General features: G+C 60.8%; 1 protein-coding gene across 1 annotated transcript; it reads left to right on the top strand.

Moving 5' to 3' along the window:
• Positions 1-1,449: 1,449 nt before the first annotated feature.
• Positions 1,450-7,241, top strand: LOC142829293 (perforin-1-like). The gene is made up of 3 exons (XM_075928689.2): positions 1,450-1,580; positions 4,674-5,238; positions 5,953-7,241. Exons 2-3 carry the CDS (start codon positions 4,727-4,729, stop codon positions 7,058-7,060), a joined length of 1,620 nt encoding a protein of 539 aa, XP_075784804.2. The 5' UTR covers positions 1,450-1,580; positions 4,674-4,726; the 3' UTR covers positions 7,061-7,241.
• Positions 7,242-16,330: the final 9,089 nt, after the last annotated feature.

The raw sequence follows: 16,330 nt of genomic DNA, 5'->3' as shown, positions 1-16,330 counted from the left end.
GCACTCCCCCCCCACCCGCCCTGCCGCGCGTCGGGGCTGGGTCAGTGGGGAACAGGCCAGCGACCTTTTCTGGGCTCTGTGTGCTGTCCCCCCCCTCCCCGGCCCTTTACAGCTGGGTGGTTTCTGGGAAATGCCGGGGCTGGAGCCAGCGTCCCTGGAAGATTTTTACTTTCAGCTTCCGATTGGCTCTTTAGTTTTGTTTACGCTGTTGGATGCAAACCTGCCAATCGCAGTCCTGGGACAGCGGGGGTGGGGATCAAACCTGGGACAGCGGGGGTGGGGATCCAACCTGGGACAGTGGGGGTGGGGATCCCTCCTGGGACAGCAGAGGTGGGGATCCAACCTGGGACAGTGGGGGTGGGGACCCCACCCACCAGGGACGTGTCCTGCCCAGCTCAGGGAGGCGAAACCGCTGAGCCCAAAGCTCAGCTAAATGCAGGATACAAGAATTGATCAGAGAGGAGGAGGGTTCAGGGCCCCACCCAGGGACACCGAGGGGAAGAGCCGGGCAGCTTAGGATGGGGGGCGGGTCAGTCAGAGGGGGAGAGGGCTGTGCCCAGGGCTGTGGGGACAGAGAGGCTGGCAAAGAATGAAGGAACCGAGCAGCGCAGCCGGCCAGCAGCAATGTTCCCTCTAATGTCTTCCACCTATAGGCGGATGTTTTTCACCTGTGTGCAGAATAATTTTTTCTGTGCGCCGATGCCTCTGCAAGGTGCACCACCCATAGAACACAAACTGTGCTGGAGATGTTGTTAGTGAGGTGGGCGGCACGGGCATCTCCCCTGAGGGGCCGCACAAGCGCTTAGTTCCCAGGGGACGCTGGCCGGGAGGGGGAGCAGGCAGCAGGGCAGCCTCGGGGTTGGGGCTGCCAGAGCCAGCGCTGCCCGGAGCTCCCGGTGCCCTGGGCACACGCCGCACAGGGACTGCAGCAGCCAGGCCGGAGAGCAGTGAGGCGATGGGGGGAGGCCTTGGGGAGGGGCAGAGTGGGGGGTGGGAAGAGGCAGCAGGAAGGCAGGGCCTTGGGGGAAATTAGGAAGTCTGGGAAGCTGTCCCCCATTCACCCACGTGCCATGTCAGGAGCATCCCCCCCTGCTCCTCCAGAGCCTGGAGGGGGCCCACGCACCCCTCCCCCAGGGCACCAGCCAGCCTGGGACTGCGGAGCTCTGGGCCGGCTGGGGTGGGCGGGGGGCCCCTCCGGCCCTGGGTGTGGCGGGGAGGGGACTGGGCCCCGCAGCCCTGGCACCAGAGGGGAAGGACTCAGGCTCTGCCAGCCCGGACAGGATGCAGAGGGGGGTCTGCCCAGGCACTGGGGGGACCGGGGGTGGGGGGAGGGGCGGCCGGTCAGGGTTTGCCTTTTCCCGGACTGGAGGGGAGGAATCAGGAGCCAGGCTGAGGGGAGGGTCAGTGTCTGGGCCAGGCACCACGGGGTGGGCGGAGAGAAGGGGGGGCCCGAGGGGAGGGGGCGGAGCATCCCTGGGAACACCAGCCCCCAGCGCCTGGGGCTGTATTTAGAGGGCACCCGGCAAACCCGGCGGGAGGGAGTCTGGGCGCTGGATCCCTCCGGCCTGGGCACAGAACAGGTACGTGCCGGACACGGGGAAACGCAGGGGACGGATCCGGGGCAAACCCGGAGCTCTGGGGAGAGGGAGCCACGGCCTGGGCCCTGCCCAAAGCGGGTGACTGGGATTGGGGGGGGCAGGGGAGGTGCCCGGCAGGGGGCGGAGGAGAGAACTTCCCACCCAACAGAGACACTGCAGAGCTGACTCGGCAGGTTGTGGTGCAGGAGAAGCTGGAGTGTCGAAGGGGTTGGCTCGTGTGGTTTCTGGGGAAGCAGTGTGGCAAACACGAGTGCGCTTTGGGGCTGGTTCGGTGCCTTAGAGAGGACCCCCAGGCTTGCGCTGGAAGTAGCCCTGTTTTTAAGGAGTTTGCCCTGACTTGACCTCTCAGCGGTGCCCCCAGAACCTGTGACATTAACGGGCCAGACAATCCCCAACATTCAGGGTTATTTCCAGCACGTACATTCCCCGGGCCAGCAATGACACAGGTTCCTCTCCCCGACTGGCCAGTCTGAACCCCACAGCCCCCTGAAAGGGACCCGGCCTTGGGCTCCCTCCCCGATAGCCAGTCCAATCTGACAAGGAAAATCTGGTTGATGGTGTAAAAATGGCCAGTCCCAAAGGCTCGGCCCCAGGCTCCCCCAGAGCAGCGAGTGTTTCAGCTCTTCCCCGGCTCACACTCACAGGCCCCCGGTCACTGCACCCCACCCTGTGAAATGGGGGGGGGGACTGGGTGAGAGGTCGGCACACACAGGCGAGAACAGGGTCTGAGCTCCGTTCCCGGGAGAGATCGGGAGCCTGGGAGCTGCGGAGACGCCTTTCCCGCGCCAGCGTGTCGGGTTTCAGGGCAGACACAGGCCATGCCCGGTGCCAGGAGAAGCTGCGTGGGAAATTCCCTAGTGCAGTGTTTTTTAAACTGTGTTCGGCGGCACACTGGTGTACCGCGAGGCAGTTGGAGGTGTGCCAGCGAGAACAGAGTTGAAAAAAAAAAGCTCGGTCTGAAAAAGGTTGGGAAACACTGCTGCAGGGCATTGGGAAACGACTGCCTGGGCGTGTGTAGATCATTGCACGACGAGTGACAGTGAATTCAAGGGAAGGGTTTTGCATCGAACTCCTGTGTCTACACGTGACGAGTTAATTTGAGCTACCGGATTTTGAAATGGCGACCGGCTGTGAATCTGCTAATTAAGAGCGGGATATTTCAAACTTCATTAGCAACTTCAGTTTGCTTCATTTGCCTCCCTAGTCCGAACTAGGGGCAAGTGTAGACAAACCCACACTGTGTCCAGGGGACTTTTGTATGTTGCCGCTCCTAATGCCCGATTTGTGTGCACTGATCTGTCTATTCAGAGGGAGTCTGGTTTGGCCGATGCCCAGGGCAGGGGGCGTTGCTGGCACCCGATGGCCTATGTCACCTTAAGGATGGGCCCCTCCAAGCATTTCTGGTGCCATTCTCCCTACCTTTCCCAAATCCAAGGTTGCTTTTTGAGGTGGGACCTCCAGGCCAGCCTGTGGAGTTCACGCTGTGGGCTGCCATGGCTGTACATCGCGGCAGTGCGACACTTTCTGTCTGTGATCGGTTCCTTCCCGAACCATTCCCAATATTCTCTGAGCTTTTCCGACAGACACTGCAGAGGTTTTCAGGGAGCTCTCCGCAGCGACTCCCAGATCTCTCTGGAGTGGGACCAGCCGCGCCCCCCCCGATGTGGGGTCACACGTGGGATTGTCTTTGCGTTTCCGCTCCCTGGATTCCCTCTGCCCCCGGCGCCCAGGCACCCAGTGCTGGGAGGCCTCTTTGCAGCGCTGGGCAGGCAGCTCTGCCCTGCAGCAAGACGGGGAATTTTGTATTGAGGGCAAATGTTCCACCTCTGCGTTTGCGCCTTTCCCAGGGTCGTTAAGGAAAAAGCTGAACCGCATGGTCGAGTGTGAAATTTGGGGGTTCAAACTGCAGAGGGGGCAACTGCCCTGCCCCCACTCAACCTAAGAGGCACCACTGCTGTTCCCCAGCTGCCCCGCCCCAGAGGTGGCCGCATCTCAGGGCCCCGCGAAGGAGCCTTTAGGAGGGAGGCAGGCAGGGGACTGAGGACACTCCCGTGGGCGCTCTGCTCTCTCGCTCTCCCTGCGGCAGGACACGGGGCTGCGCGTGTCTGGGACAGGTCACCCCACTGCACTGGCTCCCAGACGTCTGTACGTGCGGCCCCTGAATGAGACCCCCCCCCCCCCGGACATCACAGACACTTTGTAGTGGATTTACCAGCAGTATCAGGGTGACGGCAAAGCGGGGTCTGGGCTGCAGCCTGGCAGCTCACGGCCCCCAGGTAATAATCTAGCAACCCCCTGGCAGCTCCCAACCCCCCCCCCCCAAGAGCCCTGCCCTTGTCCTGCAGCTCACGGGGGGATTGAGATCCGACACAAGGAGGGGAGATTCACCTGGGGGAGGGGGGTAGGACTGTGCACTGCAGCTTGGCCATTGGATGGAATGAGAACGACTCACCAGTGTGTGTTTTACGTCCCCTCCCACCCACAGCAAAACCAACCGCCCCCTAGTGCACAGAACCAGAACTGCCAGCTTGTGTGTGTCATAGCCCCTGCACTGCTCTCACCAAGCTGCAATTCTCTGTTAGATTCAGAGGGCTGGGCCGGCTCTAAGGGTATGTCTACACTACCCCGCTAGTTCGAACGAGGAGGGTAATGTAGGCATACCGCACTTGCAAATGAAGCCCAGGATTTGAATTTCCCAGGCTTCATTTGCATAAGAGGGGAGCCGCCATTTTTAAAACCCCGCTGATTCGAACCCCGTGCAGCGCGGCTACACGGGACTTGAACTAGGTTGTTCGAACTAGGATTCCTATTCCGAACTACCGGTACACCTCGTGGAAATTCAAATCGCGGGCTTCATTTGCAAGTGCGGTATGCCTACATTACCCTCCTAGTGCGAACTAGCGGGGTAGTGTAGACATACCCTAACATAGGTTGTTGGAATCTTTCCACTCACATGCAGGGAGAGTTGTAGCAGCCTGGATATTTCTGGGATGCTGGTAGCGTGTGTGGTGCCTGCGGAACTGCCTGCCACTGGATTCCCATTGATGAAGGCTCTCTCTGTTTCTCTCCCACTAGGGCAGCTCAGACACAGAAAGCCGCTCCCTGGTGAGGGCGTTACTGCACCAGCCATGCCGAGATGCAGCATCTTCATCCCGCTCCTCCTCTTTCTCCCTGGAGTCTCCCCGCACTGCTACACCGCCACGGCTGAGAAGTGCAGAGAGACGACGCCCTCGATGCCTTGGCACAGCCTGGTGGGGAAGGGCATCGACATCACCACGCTGGGCTGGACGGAGGCCTCCCTGCTGGACACCAGCCTGTGGCACGGCCCTGATGGCACCTGCACCCTGTGCCAGAGCCCGCGGCAGGACAGGAAGGTGCCACTGGCCGTGGTGGACTGGAAGGAAAACGTTGCCTGCAAACAGGAGCTGAGAAGCTCGGTGGAGCAGTCGGCTGTGGCCGTGGCCCAGGCCGTGGCATCGGCTGTGACCAACGACTGGAAGAAGGAGCTGGATCTGATGGAGGAGACAAAAGACCTGGCCCTGGGGGGGGCGCGATCCCCGCTCGCCAGCTTCGCCTACGAGAAGGAGCAGCAGGACAAGTACATGTTTGTGCTCAGTGAGGTGTCCTGTGTGTTTTACAGGTGAGAATCCCCCGGTAGGGCCCTGCCCCGCCCCCTGCAGCGCAGCGCCCCCTGCTGGGCCCTGCCCTGCTCCCTGCAGCACACCGCCCCCTGCTGGGCCCCTGCCCCGCCCCCTGCAGCACAGCGCCCCCTGCTGGGCTCCCGCCCCGCCCCCTGGAGCACAGCGCCCCCTGCTGGGCTCCCGCCCCGCCCCCTGCAGCACAGTGCCCCCTGCTGGGCCCCCGCCCTGCTCCCTGCACCACAGCGCCCCCTGCTGGGCCCTGCCCTGCTCCCGGCAGCACAGCGCCCCCTGCTGGGCCCCCACCCCGCTCCCTGCAGCACAGCACCCCCTGCTGGGCCCCGCCCCGCTCCGCTCCCTGCAGCACAGCGCCCCCTGCTGGGCCCCCACCCTGCTCCCTGCAGCACAGCGCCCCCTGCTGGGCCCCGCCCCGCCCCACTCCCTGCACCACAGCGCCCCCTGCTGGGCCCTGCCCTGCTCCCGGCAGCACAGCGCCCCCTGCTGGATTCTGCCCTGCTCTTTGCAGGGGCCTTTCCCCAGTGCCTGCAGCACTGTGTCCCTCAGTGAACCCTCTGCCCTGCTCTCTGCAGCACAGCGCCCTCTGCTGGAAAGCCACAGAGTTGGCACTGAGGCAGAAGCGGGGGGTAGTTTTGCTGGGAAAAGGAGCAGGGGCCTGTAGCTGGCTCATCACTCCTCTTTCTTTCCCTTCTTGGCAGATTGAGACTCACACATGAGCCCCGGCTGGCACCACAATTCTCCCAGGCCCTGCGTCTCCTTCCGCCTAGCTACAGATCTGACACATACCGGTCCTTCCTGGCCACCTACGGCACCCACTATCTGAGCCAGGCAGTGCTGGGCGGGCGGGTGCAGCAGCTGACGGCCATCCCGACCTGCCGGGCGGTGCTGGACGAGCTGACAGACACAGAAAACAGGGAGAACCTGGGTTCCAAGTTCTTCAAAGCTGGCTCCCACGACAACGAGCCGAGCAGCCAGAGCAGGCAGAGCTCCCCGATGTCCTACATGGAGGAGCGCGTCGAGGTGACTGGGGGGAGCAGCCACACCCAGGAACTCTTCTCCACCCACCAGAACACCACGACATTCGAAGCCTGGCTGGAGAGCCTCAACGCCAGCCCCGGCCTGCTCTCCTTCTCCCTGGGGCCCATCCACACCCTGGTGAGGCCGGGAGACCCCCGGCGGGAGGCGCTGAGGCGGGCAGTGAAGGAGTACGTGGCTGAGCGGGGGCAGAGTACATGCCCTTGGAGCTGCCCAGAAGGTGGTGTCTTTGACTCCTTGGATCCTTGCACTTGCCACTGCTCCGGGAACCCCCTCACCAACTCCATGTGCTGCTCCCTCCGGCGGGGCCTGGCCCGGCTCACTGTCCACGTGCTGCGGGGCAGAGACCTGCTGGGGGACTCCGTAACTGACACCGACGCCTACGTCAAGGTCTTCTTCCGAGGCCGGGAGCTGCGGACGCGCCACATTCAGGACGACAACAACCCCGAGTGGAACCAAGTCCTGGACTTCGGGGTGGTGACGCTGCCAGAGAAGCCCGAACTGGAGGTGCAGGTGTTGGACAGTGACGTCCTGGTAGACGACAATATTGGATCATGTGTCGCCCACCTCAAGGCCAGCGAGAACGACAAGCTCACCTGCAACCTGAAACAGGGCCATGTGGTGTTTTCCTACTCGCTGGAGTGTGGGCCCAACCTGGGCGGGGACAGCTGCCAGGAGTACGTGCCGGTGAGGGGCTACGGGCAGAGACCCCAGGAGTCCTGGCCCCCAAATGATCCCCTCCATTTCATTAGTCCCCAGCCCCTTGCCTGAGCTGGAGTTCCCAAGGCTCTCAAGGAAATACAGCCCCCTCCTTTCCCAGCAACCCCCCATCTCCGAGGGCGCAGGGCCGTGCGTATTCCCATTCCGTCACTCTTTGCAGTAGCTCTGGTTTTGCTGCACCGTGCAGTTCCACCTCAGCGCCATCGCGCTAATAAACGTGGGACCGGCTTGATTTCTAGTTCCTTTCATTTTAGAACAGGCACCCTCAGCCCAGCCGCTCCCTGGGGGCTCTGTGGGCTGGGCTGGGCGCCGTCCCGCATGGCAGCCTGTCCCGGCGCAGGACAGGGAATGGCGGGAGCGGGTGTCGAATGGGCGGGACGGGACCTTTCCGAATTCCGGGGTGTTCTCTCCATGGTGTGGGAGTGGGGGTCGGGGGCGTCTCGTGTTCTAGCGACGGGCGTCTGCATTGGCACCGGTTCCTCCCCTGCACAAACAGCCCAAAGCCGAGACCCCCAGTGAAACAAGCCCCAAAACAGCCCCCCGGGCCCAGAGAGTAAAAGCAACTTTTGAATAAACCAGGCCCAGTTCTGCCGGGCACAAGCTGGCGCCCCCTGGTGCCTCCCCTGGGAACCCCCTCCCCTCCCCTCCCGGGGCCCTGCTGGCTGCTGCTCTGGCGCCCCCTGGTGCCTCCTCCTGGGAACACCCTCCCCTGCCCCCTGGGGCCCTGCTGGCTGCTGCTCTGGCGCCCCCTGGTGCCTCCCCTGGGAACACCCTCCCCTGCCCCCTGGGGCCCTGCTGGCTGCTGCTCTGGCGCCCCCTGGTGTCCCCCCTGGGAACACCCTCCCCTGCACCCCTGGGGCCCTGTTGGCTGCTGCTCTGGCGCCCCCTGGTGTCCCCCCTGGGAACACCCTCCCCTGCTCCCTGGGGCCCTGCTGGCTGCTGCTCTGGCGCCCCCTGGTGCCTCCCCTGGGAACACCCTCCCCTGCTCCTCTGGGGCCCTGCTGGCTGCTGCTCTGGCGCCCCCTGGTGCCTCCCCTGGGAACACCCTCCCCTGCTCCTCTGGGGCCCTGCTGGCTGCTGCTCTGGCGCCCCCTGGTGCCTCCCCTGGGAACACCCTCCCCTGCCCCCTGGGGCCCTGCTGGCTGCTGCTCTGGCGCCCCCTGGTACCTCCCCTGGGAACATCCTCCCCTGCCCCCTGGAACCCTGCTGGCTGCTGCTCTGGCACCCCCTGGTGCCTCCCCTGGGAACACCCTCCCCTGCCCCCTGGGGCCCTGCTGGCTGCTGCTCTGGCGCCCCCTGGTGCCTCCCCTGGGAACACCCTCCCCTGCCCTCCCGGGGCCCTGCTGCCTGCTGCTCTGGCGCCCCCTGGTGTCCCCCCTGGGAACACCCTCCCCTGCTCCCTGGGGCCCTGCTGGCTGCTGCTCTGGCGCCCCCTGGTGCCTCCCCTGGGAACACCCTCCCCTGCTTCCTGGGGCCCTGCTGGCTGCTGCTCTGGCACCCCCTGGTGCCTCCCCTGGGAACACCCTCCCCTGCCCTCTGGGGCCCTGCTGGCTGCTGCTCTGGTGCCCCCTGGTGCCTCCCCTGGGAACACCCTCCCCTGCCCCCCATGGAGCCCTGCTGCCTGCTGCTCTGGTGCCCCCTGGTGCCTCCCCTGGGAACACCCTCCCCTGCCCTCCCGGGGCCCTGCTGGCTGCTGCTCTGGCGCCCCCTGGTGTCCCCCCTGGGAACACCCTCCCCTGCTCCCTGGGGCCCTGCTGGCTGCTGCTCTGGCGCCCCCTGGTGCCTCCCCTGGGAACACCCTCCCCTGACCCCTGGGGCCCTGCTAGCTGCTGCTCTGGCACCCCCTGGTGCCTCCCCTGGGAACACCCTCCCCTGCCCCCTGGGGCCCTGCTGGCTGCTGCTCTGGCGCCCCCTGGTGCCTCCCCTGGGAACACCCTCCCCTGCCCTCCCGGGGCCCTGCTGCCTGCTGCTCTGGCGCCCCCTGGTGTCCCCCCTGGGAACACCCTCCCCTGCTCCCTGGGGCCCTGCTGGCTGCTGCTCTGGCGCCCCCTGGTGCCTCCCCTGGGAACACCCTCCCCTGCTTCCTGGGGCCCTGCTGGCTGCTGCTCTGGCACCCCCTGGTGCCTCCCCTGGGAACACCCTCCCCTGCCCCCTGGGGCCCTGCTGGCTGCTGCTCTGGCGCCCCCTGGTGCCTCCCCTGGGCACACCCTCCTCTGCCCCCCGTGGGGCCCTGCTGCCTGCTGCTCTGGTGCCCCCTGGTGCCTCCCCTGGGAACACCCTCCCCTGCCCTCCCGGGGCCCTGCTGGCTGCTGCTCTGGCGCCCCCTGGTGCCTCTCCTGGGAACACCCTCCCCTGCTCCCTGGGGCCCTGCTGGCTGCTGCTCTGGCGCCCCCTGGTGCTTCCCCTGGGAACACCCTCCCCTGCCCCCCTGGGGCCCTGCTGGCTGCTGCTCTGGCGCCCCCTGGTGCCTCCCCTGGGAACACCCTCCCCTGCCCCCCTGGGGCCCTGCTGGCTGCTGCTCTGGTGCCCCCTGGTGCCTCCCTTGGAAACACCCTCCCCTGCCATCTCCGTAGCCCCAGAGCACCCTGTGTCCCTTCACAGCAGCTGTTCCTCCCTCCCCTATGTCGGGGCTCTGTGCTCCCCCACTCCTTTCCCTCATATCAGGGGCTCTGTGTGTCCCCCATTCCCGCCATGCCAGGAGTGTGGGTCCCCCCGTTGCCCCCCTTTCCCTGTCACAGAGCTCAGAGGTTACAAACATCAGAGCGGCCAGACTGGGCCAGACGAAAGGTCCATGTAGGCAGGTGTCCTGCCTGCCGACGGGTGCCCCATGGGGAGGGCCGTACGGAGGCCTGGAGAGCTGGTTTCTCTGTTGCACTCAGAGCGGGCGAGGTCCTAGCTAGAGAGCCGGCCCAGCCCTGGGAGGGGCACGTTGGGAGGACGTGGACACACGGCGAGAGTCCAGAGGAGAGCGACAAAGCGAGAAGAGGTCGGGACACGCGGCCTGTGAGCAAAGCGGCAAGCAGGGGGCACGGTCTGTCCTGAGAGAGTTGGGGGGCTTGGGGCCGTGCTGTGCTAGGGTTGCTAGATGATTTAATCAAAAATACTGAGCCCCCTCCCGCCCCAAAAAAACCCCATCAGTGGAAAAAATCTGTTGAGAAAAAAAAAGAGGAGACCAAAGTCATTGAACATAAAAAAATGGACCCCAGACTTATTAAGCAAAATAAAATAAAATAATAAAAAAAAACCAGCATGGCCCCTTTAAGAAACGCCTCTGAGGCTTTTTGGCTATAACAGGCTGGTGGCGGCTGGTGGCCATCTTGTTTTCTGGCTCCAGGCCAGACAGTTGTCCTGCAGAATCGGGTAACCTGGTTGCTGAGTGTCTGTAGGGTTGCCAGGTGTCCGGCTGTTACCCAGAGAGGCCGCTATTTTTGCCTCCTGCAGGGAAAACATCAGAAAATTCCGGACATTTCAGGTGTCTGGTATTTTCTGAATTTTTTTACCGGACAGGATACAAAAACAGCGGAGGGTCTGGGTCAATACTGGACACCTGGCAGCCCAGGGCTTTCCACGTGTTCAGGACTGTGGCCCTGTAGGGTCCTGTCTTCTCCCCACACGCCCACCAGGGTGGGAGAAGGATTCATGAACCCGCCCCACATGGAGCTCTGCCCTGATCTCTCCCCTCTCGAGACAGAAATAGGGTTGCCAGGTGTTCAGTATGTGGGATTTTTTGCCTCCCCTCCAGTAAAAAAATACCGAAAATACCAGACACCTACAATGCTGTCTGGCTGAATTCGGAGGCAGCCTGGCATCCCTTGTGCCCACCGGGTTCATCAGGGAAGCTGTCCGGCCCCACGCAGGGAGGAAAGATGGCGGGTGGCCACCAGCAGCTTGTTAGGGCTAAAAAAGACTCACCACGTGGTTTTTAAAAGGGCCCCGGTGCTGGGGTTGTTGGGTTTTTACGTAACAATTCTCGGGGGCCTTTTTTTTTTTTTTTTGCTCAACGAAATTTTTCCTGGCAACCCTAGACGGAAACCCAGTCTGAAGCAGGGAGCGCAGCACTCGCTCCACCGGCCCCATCACCTCTGGGGTGACAAGCTCCCCCCCCAACTCCTGCGCCATGTCCGCAGAGCACGCCGGAGGATCCAACATTACCGTCCCCTGCAGCACAGGCCGGGATGGGGAAGGCAATCTGCAGCCCCGGCCCCGGCCCTGAAGCCTGGCCCTGCCAAACCAGCCTGAGTTAGTTGGAGGGCTGGGGTTGCCATGCTGTAGCCCTGGCCCTAGCCCTGCCAGGTGGCTGTGGAAGTCAGGCTGCTACGTGGCGCCCCCAGCCTTCATGGGTGGTGAGTTTTATGAGCTGGTTGCGCCCATGTTCCAGGAATATTCAGAGCCGGGGGCCGTGCTCACCAATGGACTGAGGCTAGGACAGCCTGTTCTTTCTGTTTGCTGGTCATTCCTTGAATGAATCATTCAGTTAAGGGGAATAGCCCAGAGGGAAAAGGCGATGAATCATAGAATCATAGAACTGGAAGAGACCTCAGAAAGTCATCAAGTCCAGCTCCCTGCTCTAGGCAGGACCAATTCCAACTAAATCAACCCAGCCAGGGCTTTGTCAAGCCGAGACTTAAACACCTCTAGGGATGGAGACTCCACCACTTCCCTAGGGAACCCATCCCAGCGCTTCACCACTCTCCTAGGGAAAGAGTTTTTCCTAGTATCCAACCTGGACCTCTCCCACCACAACTTGAGACCATCGCTCCTTGTTCTGCCATCTGTCACTACTGAGAACAGCCTCTCTCCAGCCTCTTTGGAACCTCCCTTCAGGAAGTTGAAGGCTGCTCTCAAATCCCCCCTCACTCTTCCCTTCTGCAGACTAAACAGACCCAAGTCCCTCAGCCTCTCCTCATAAGTCATATGCTCCAGCCCCCTAATCATTTTGGTTGCCCTCCGCTGGACCCTCTCCAATGCGTCCCCATCCTTTTTGTAGTGGGGGGCCCAGAACTGGACACAATACTCCAGATGCGGCCTCACCAAAGCCGAATAAAGGGGAATAATGACATCTCTGGATCTGCTGGCAATGCTCCTCCTAATGCAACCTAATATGCCGTTAGCCTTCTTGGCTACAAGGGCACAGTTGACTCATCTCTAGCTTCTCATCCACTGTAACCGCCAGGTCCTTTTCTGCAGAATTACTACTTAACTGATTGGTCCCCACCCTGTAACTATGCTTGGGATTCTTCCATCCCAAGTGCAGGACTCTACACTTGTCCTTGTTGAACCTCATCAGATTTCTTGTGGCCCAATCCTCCAATTTGTCTAAGTCACTCTGTACCCTATCTCTGCCCTCCAGCGTATCTACCTCTCCCCCCAGCTTAGTGTCATCCGCAAACTTGCTGAGGGTGCAATCCATCCCCTCATCCAGATCATTAATAAAGATATTGAACAAAACCGGTCCTAGAACCGAACCTTGGGGCACTCTGCTAGAAACCGACCCCCATCCTGACATCGAACCGTTGATCACTACCCGCTGGGCCCGGCCTTCCAGCCATATTTCTATCCATCTTACCGTCCATTTATCCAATCCACAATCCCTTAACTTGCTGGCAAGAATACTGTGGGAGACCGTATCAAAAGCCTTGCTAAAGTCAAGGTATATAACATCCACTGACTTCCCCACGTCCACCAAGCCAGTTACCTCATCATAGAAGCTAATCAGATTGGTCAGGCACGACTTGCCCTTTGTGAATCCAACAAGCATGAAGTAACAAGTATGTGTGAAGAGACAATCGCCAGAGGCCAGAGAGACCAAAGCTCTGTCCTGTTGAAGAGAAACTGAAGGGGGGTTGGGCTGCCAGTAAAGGGCCTTTTTTTTGGAAACAAGCATCAGGAAAAAGTCGTCTTTGTGTTTTAAAGTAGGTCTAATTCAAATAAAGATTATTGTACAAAGCCAACTTTGAACTTTCTATTAGTGAACTTAAAATCACAATAACTGAAGTGATAGAGATGCAGCCGTGTTAGTCTGGTGTAGCTGAAACAAAAAACAAGACTATGTAGCACTTTAAAGACTAACAAGATGGTTTATTAGGTGATGAGCTTTCGTGGGCCAGACCCACTTCCTCAGATCAAATAGTGGAAGAAAATTGGCACAACCGTATATACCAAAGGATACAATTAAAAAAATGAACACATATGAAAAGGACAAATCACATTGCAGAACAGAAGGGCGATGCGGGGGGGGGGGGGGGGGGGGAGGAAATAAATGTCTGTGAGCTAATGGTATTAGAGGTGATAATTGGAGAAGCTATTTTTGTAATGGGTAAGATAGCTAGGGTCTTTGTTGAGACCCACGTGTAGAGTATCGAATTTTAGCATGAATGACAGTTCAGAGGATTCCCTTTCAAGTGCAGATTTAAAGGGCTTCTGAAGCAGGATGCAGGTAATTAAGTCGTTGAGACAGTGTCCTTTCTGGTTGAAATGGCAAGAAACTGAAGCTGAGAGAAATGTAGCCGTGTTAGTCTGGTATAGCTGAAACAAAACAGAAATGTACATATTAAAGCCAATTATCAAACTGACACTAGGTGTAACCATTTGAGAGTGATTGTTTTATTACAAAATAGTCAGGGAGAAAGTTATAAGACTATTAAAAACATTGAAAAAGTTCTTATACATCACTAGAACAAAACCAAGCGAGTACATTATGATAAGATTTTGACCAATCCACTACGTTACAAAATCACCTGCCAATATTTGACAAAATCCTTGGTTTGAATACAGACATCAGTATGGAACATCCATGCAGGCACAATGATATGGTGACATTATTGTCATGATCAATTAGACATCACTGGAAGCAGAAGAAAGTGGCTTTATATCATGTAAAAGAACTTTGGGAGATCTAGTAAACAAAAGAGATTCTGTGAAAGACAGCGAGGGACAAAAAGAGATGGAAAGAGTCAGTTATAGACAGTGTTTCGTTCCTGGATTCACTTACTATGTTAAAGAGTTCTCTTTTGAAGACCCAAGTAAGATGCAGGCAATGACTGAAGATGCTGTCTTTTTGTTTGTGTGAAAATTATGTAGGAATTCTTCTTCCTAATCTCCCCAGCCAGCGCCCCCGCACCTCCCCCCCCCACCAGCTCTGATTCCTGCCCACTCTTACTCTTGGCCACCCTCGCGGCCCCTGATCCCCCCCAACTGTGCTTCCTGCGCCCCCTTACTCCCGGCCAGCCCTGACCCCTCCCGGCTGGCCTCCCCTCCCCCGACCAGCCCCATTGCCCCCCTCCACCGCTTTAACCGTTTCCAGGCCTCCCCTTTCCAGCCAGCACCGCTCCCTTCCTGGCGCCTGCTCCCCCCTGCACATGAAGTGTGTCCGGGTTTTGGTTTTTTTAATGACCACCCGGTAACCACTAGCAGTGATCCAGGTCCTTGGAGTCTTTTTTTTTTTTGCTCAATAACTTTGGTCTTCCCCCCTTTTTTTCCTTCAACAAATTTCTTTCCCGGTGTTTTTTTGGGGGGGGGGAGCAGCGTATTCGGTATTTTTCTTTCAGCCAACTGGCAACCCTAATCATGGGCCACCCCAGCCCTGCAGACAGACAACCGGCGGTGAGAAATGAGGCCGGGTGGGCGGGAGGATCCGCTGCTGGCAGCCAACCGGCGATTGCAGGGGGAGTCCTCACCGGCCGCCTACAGGTGCTGCAGCCAGCGCGCTCCCTCCATCCGGCCTGGGGCTACCAGGGACACAGGCAGCTTCTGGGCTGGCCGCAGGGGCTGGGCCGACAGCCTGGGATCTGTCCTTTCCCGGCCCTGCGAGAGCTCGGCCCCCACTTCTGTGACCACCCGAGCAGCAACCGCACTGCCCCAGCGCTGGCCCGCAGTGCGTCAGGCCTGGGCTCAGCAGGGGAAGGCCGGTGACCTTTGGGCTCTGTGTGCCCCCCTGCCCCAGCACCCCGCCCTGCAGCTGGGCGGTTTCTGGGAAATGCCGAGGCTGGAGCCAGCATCCCTGGAAAATTTTTGCTGTCAGCTTCCAATTGGCTCTTCAGTTTTGTTTACGCTGTAGGAACCAAACCCACCAATCACAGTCCCAGGGCAGTGGGGGTGGGGGATCCCTCCTGGGACAGTGGGGGTAGGGACCCCACCCACCAGGCACGTGTCCTGCCCAGCTCAGGGGGGAGACACCTCTGAGCCCAAAACTCAGCTAAATCCAGGGGACAAGAAATGATCAGACAGGAGGAGGGTTCAGGGCCCCACCCAGGGACCCCGAGGGGAACAGCCTTTTTTGGGGGTGTCGGTTGGTGGGGGCTGTGATCAGGGCTGCAGGATCTGGGTAGGGAGGCTGGCAGGGGAGCAGGGGAACCGAGCAGCGCAGCCAACCGGGAGCAATGTTCCCTCGAATGTTTTCCAACTATCGGCAGGTTGTTCCACCTTTGTGCGGAATAAAATGTTTACATGCGCCGAGGCCTCTGCAAGGTGCACCACCCATAGAACACAAACCGCGCTGGGGACGCTGTTAGTGAGGTGGGCAGCACTGGCATCTCCCCTGAGGGGCCGCACAAGCGCTTAGTTCCCAGGGGACGCTGGCCGGGAGGGGGAGCAGGCAGCAGGGCAGTCTCGGGGTTGGGGCTGCCAGAGCCAGCGCTGCCCACAGCTCACGGTGCCCTGGGCACACGCCGCACAGGGACTGTAGCAGCCACCACTGCTGAGGCGAGGTTTGGCAGGCGGGGAGGCCACAGAGCAGTGAGGGGAAGGGGGGAGGCCTTGGGCAGGGGGTGCATCAGGAAAGTGGGATTGGGGGGGCTCAGGAGGTGGCAGATGCTCTGAGGTCACCCTCTAGGCACAGGTGTAACATCCCCCCTCCACCGCCTGCCCAGAGCCTAGAGGGGGCCCCACGCACCCCCCCCCCAGGGCACCAGCCAGCCTGGGACTGCGGAGCTCTGGGCCGGCTGGGGTGGGCGGGGGGCCCCTCCGGCCCTGGGTGCGGCGGGGAGGGGACTGGGCCCCACAGCCCTGGCACCAGAGGGGAAGGACTCAGGCTCTGCCAGCCCGGACAGGATGCAGAGGGGGGTCTGCCCAGGCACTGGGGGGGCCGAAGGCTCACCGGGGGTGGGGGGAGGGGTGGCCGGTCAGGGTTTCCTTTGCCCAGGCTGGAGGGGGGGGGCTGAGGGAGGGTCAGTGTCTGGACCAGGCACCACGGGGTGGGCGGAGAGAGGGGGGGGCCCGAGGGGAGGGGGGCGGAGCATCCCTGGGAACACCAGCCCCCAGCCCCTAGGGATGTATTTATAGGGCACCCGGCAAACCCGGTGGCAGGGAGTCTGGACGCTGGAT

This window comes from Pelodiscus sinensis, chromosome 5 (assembly GCF_052426305.1).
Source record: "Pelodiscus sinensis isolate ZL-2025 chromosome 5, ASM5242630v1, whole genome shotgun sequence".
Lineage (NCBI taxonomy): Eukaryota > Metazoa > Chordata > Testudines > Trionychidae > Pelodiscus > Pelodiscus sinensis.
The sequence above is the reverse complement of the archived record's forward strand: the minus strand, read 5'-3'. Positions and strand labels throughout refer to the sequence as shown.

Coding starts and splice junctions, on each gene's coding strand:
- LOC142829293 (XM_075928689.2), top strand. CDS start 4,727: ATGCCGAGATGCAGCATCTTCATCCCGCTCCTCCTCTTTCTCCCTGGA. Junction 5,239..5,952: donor GTGTCCTGTGTGTTTTACAG/GTGAGAATCCCC, acceptor CCTTCTTGGCAG/ATTGAGACTCACACATGAGC.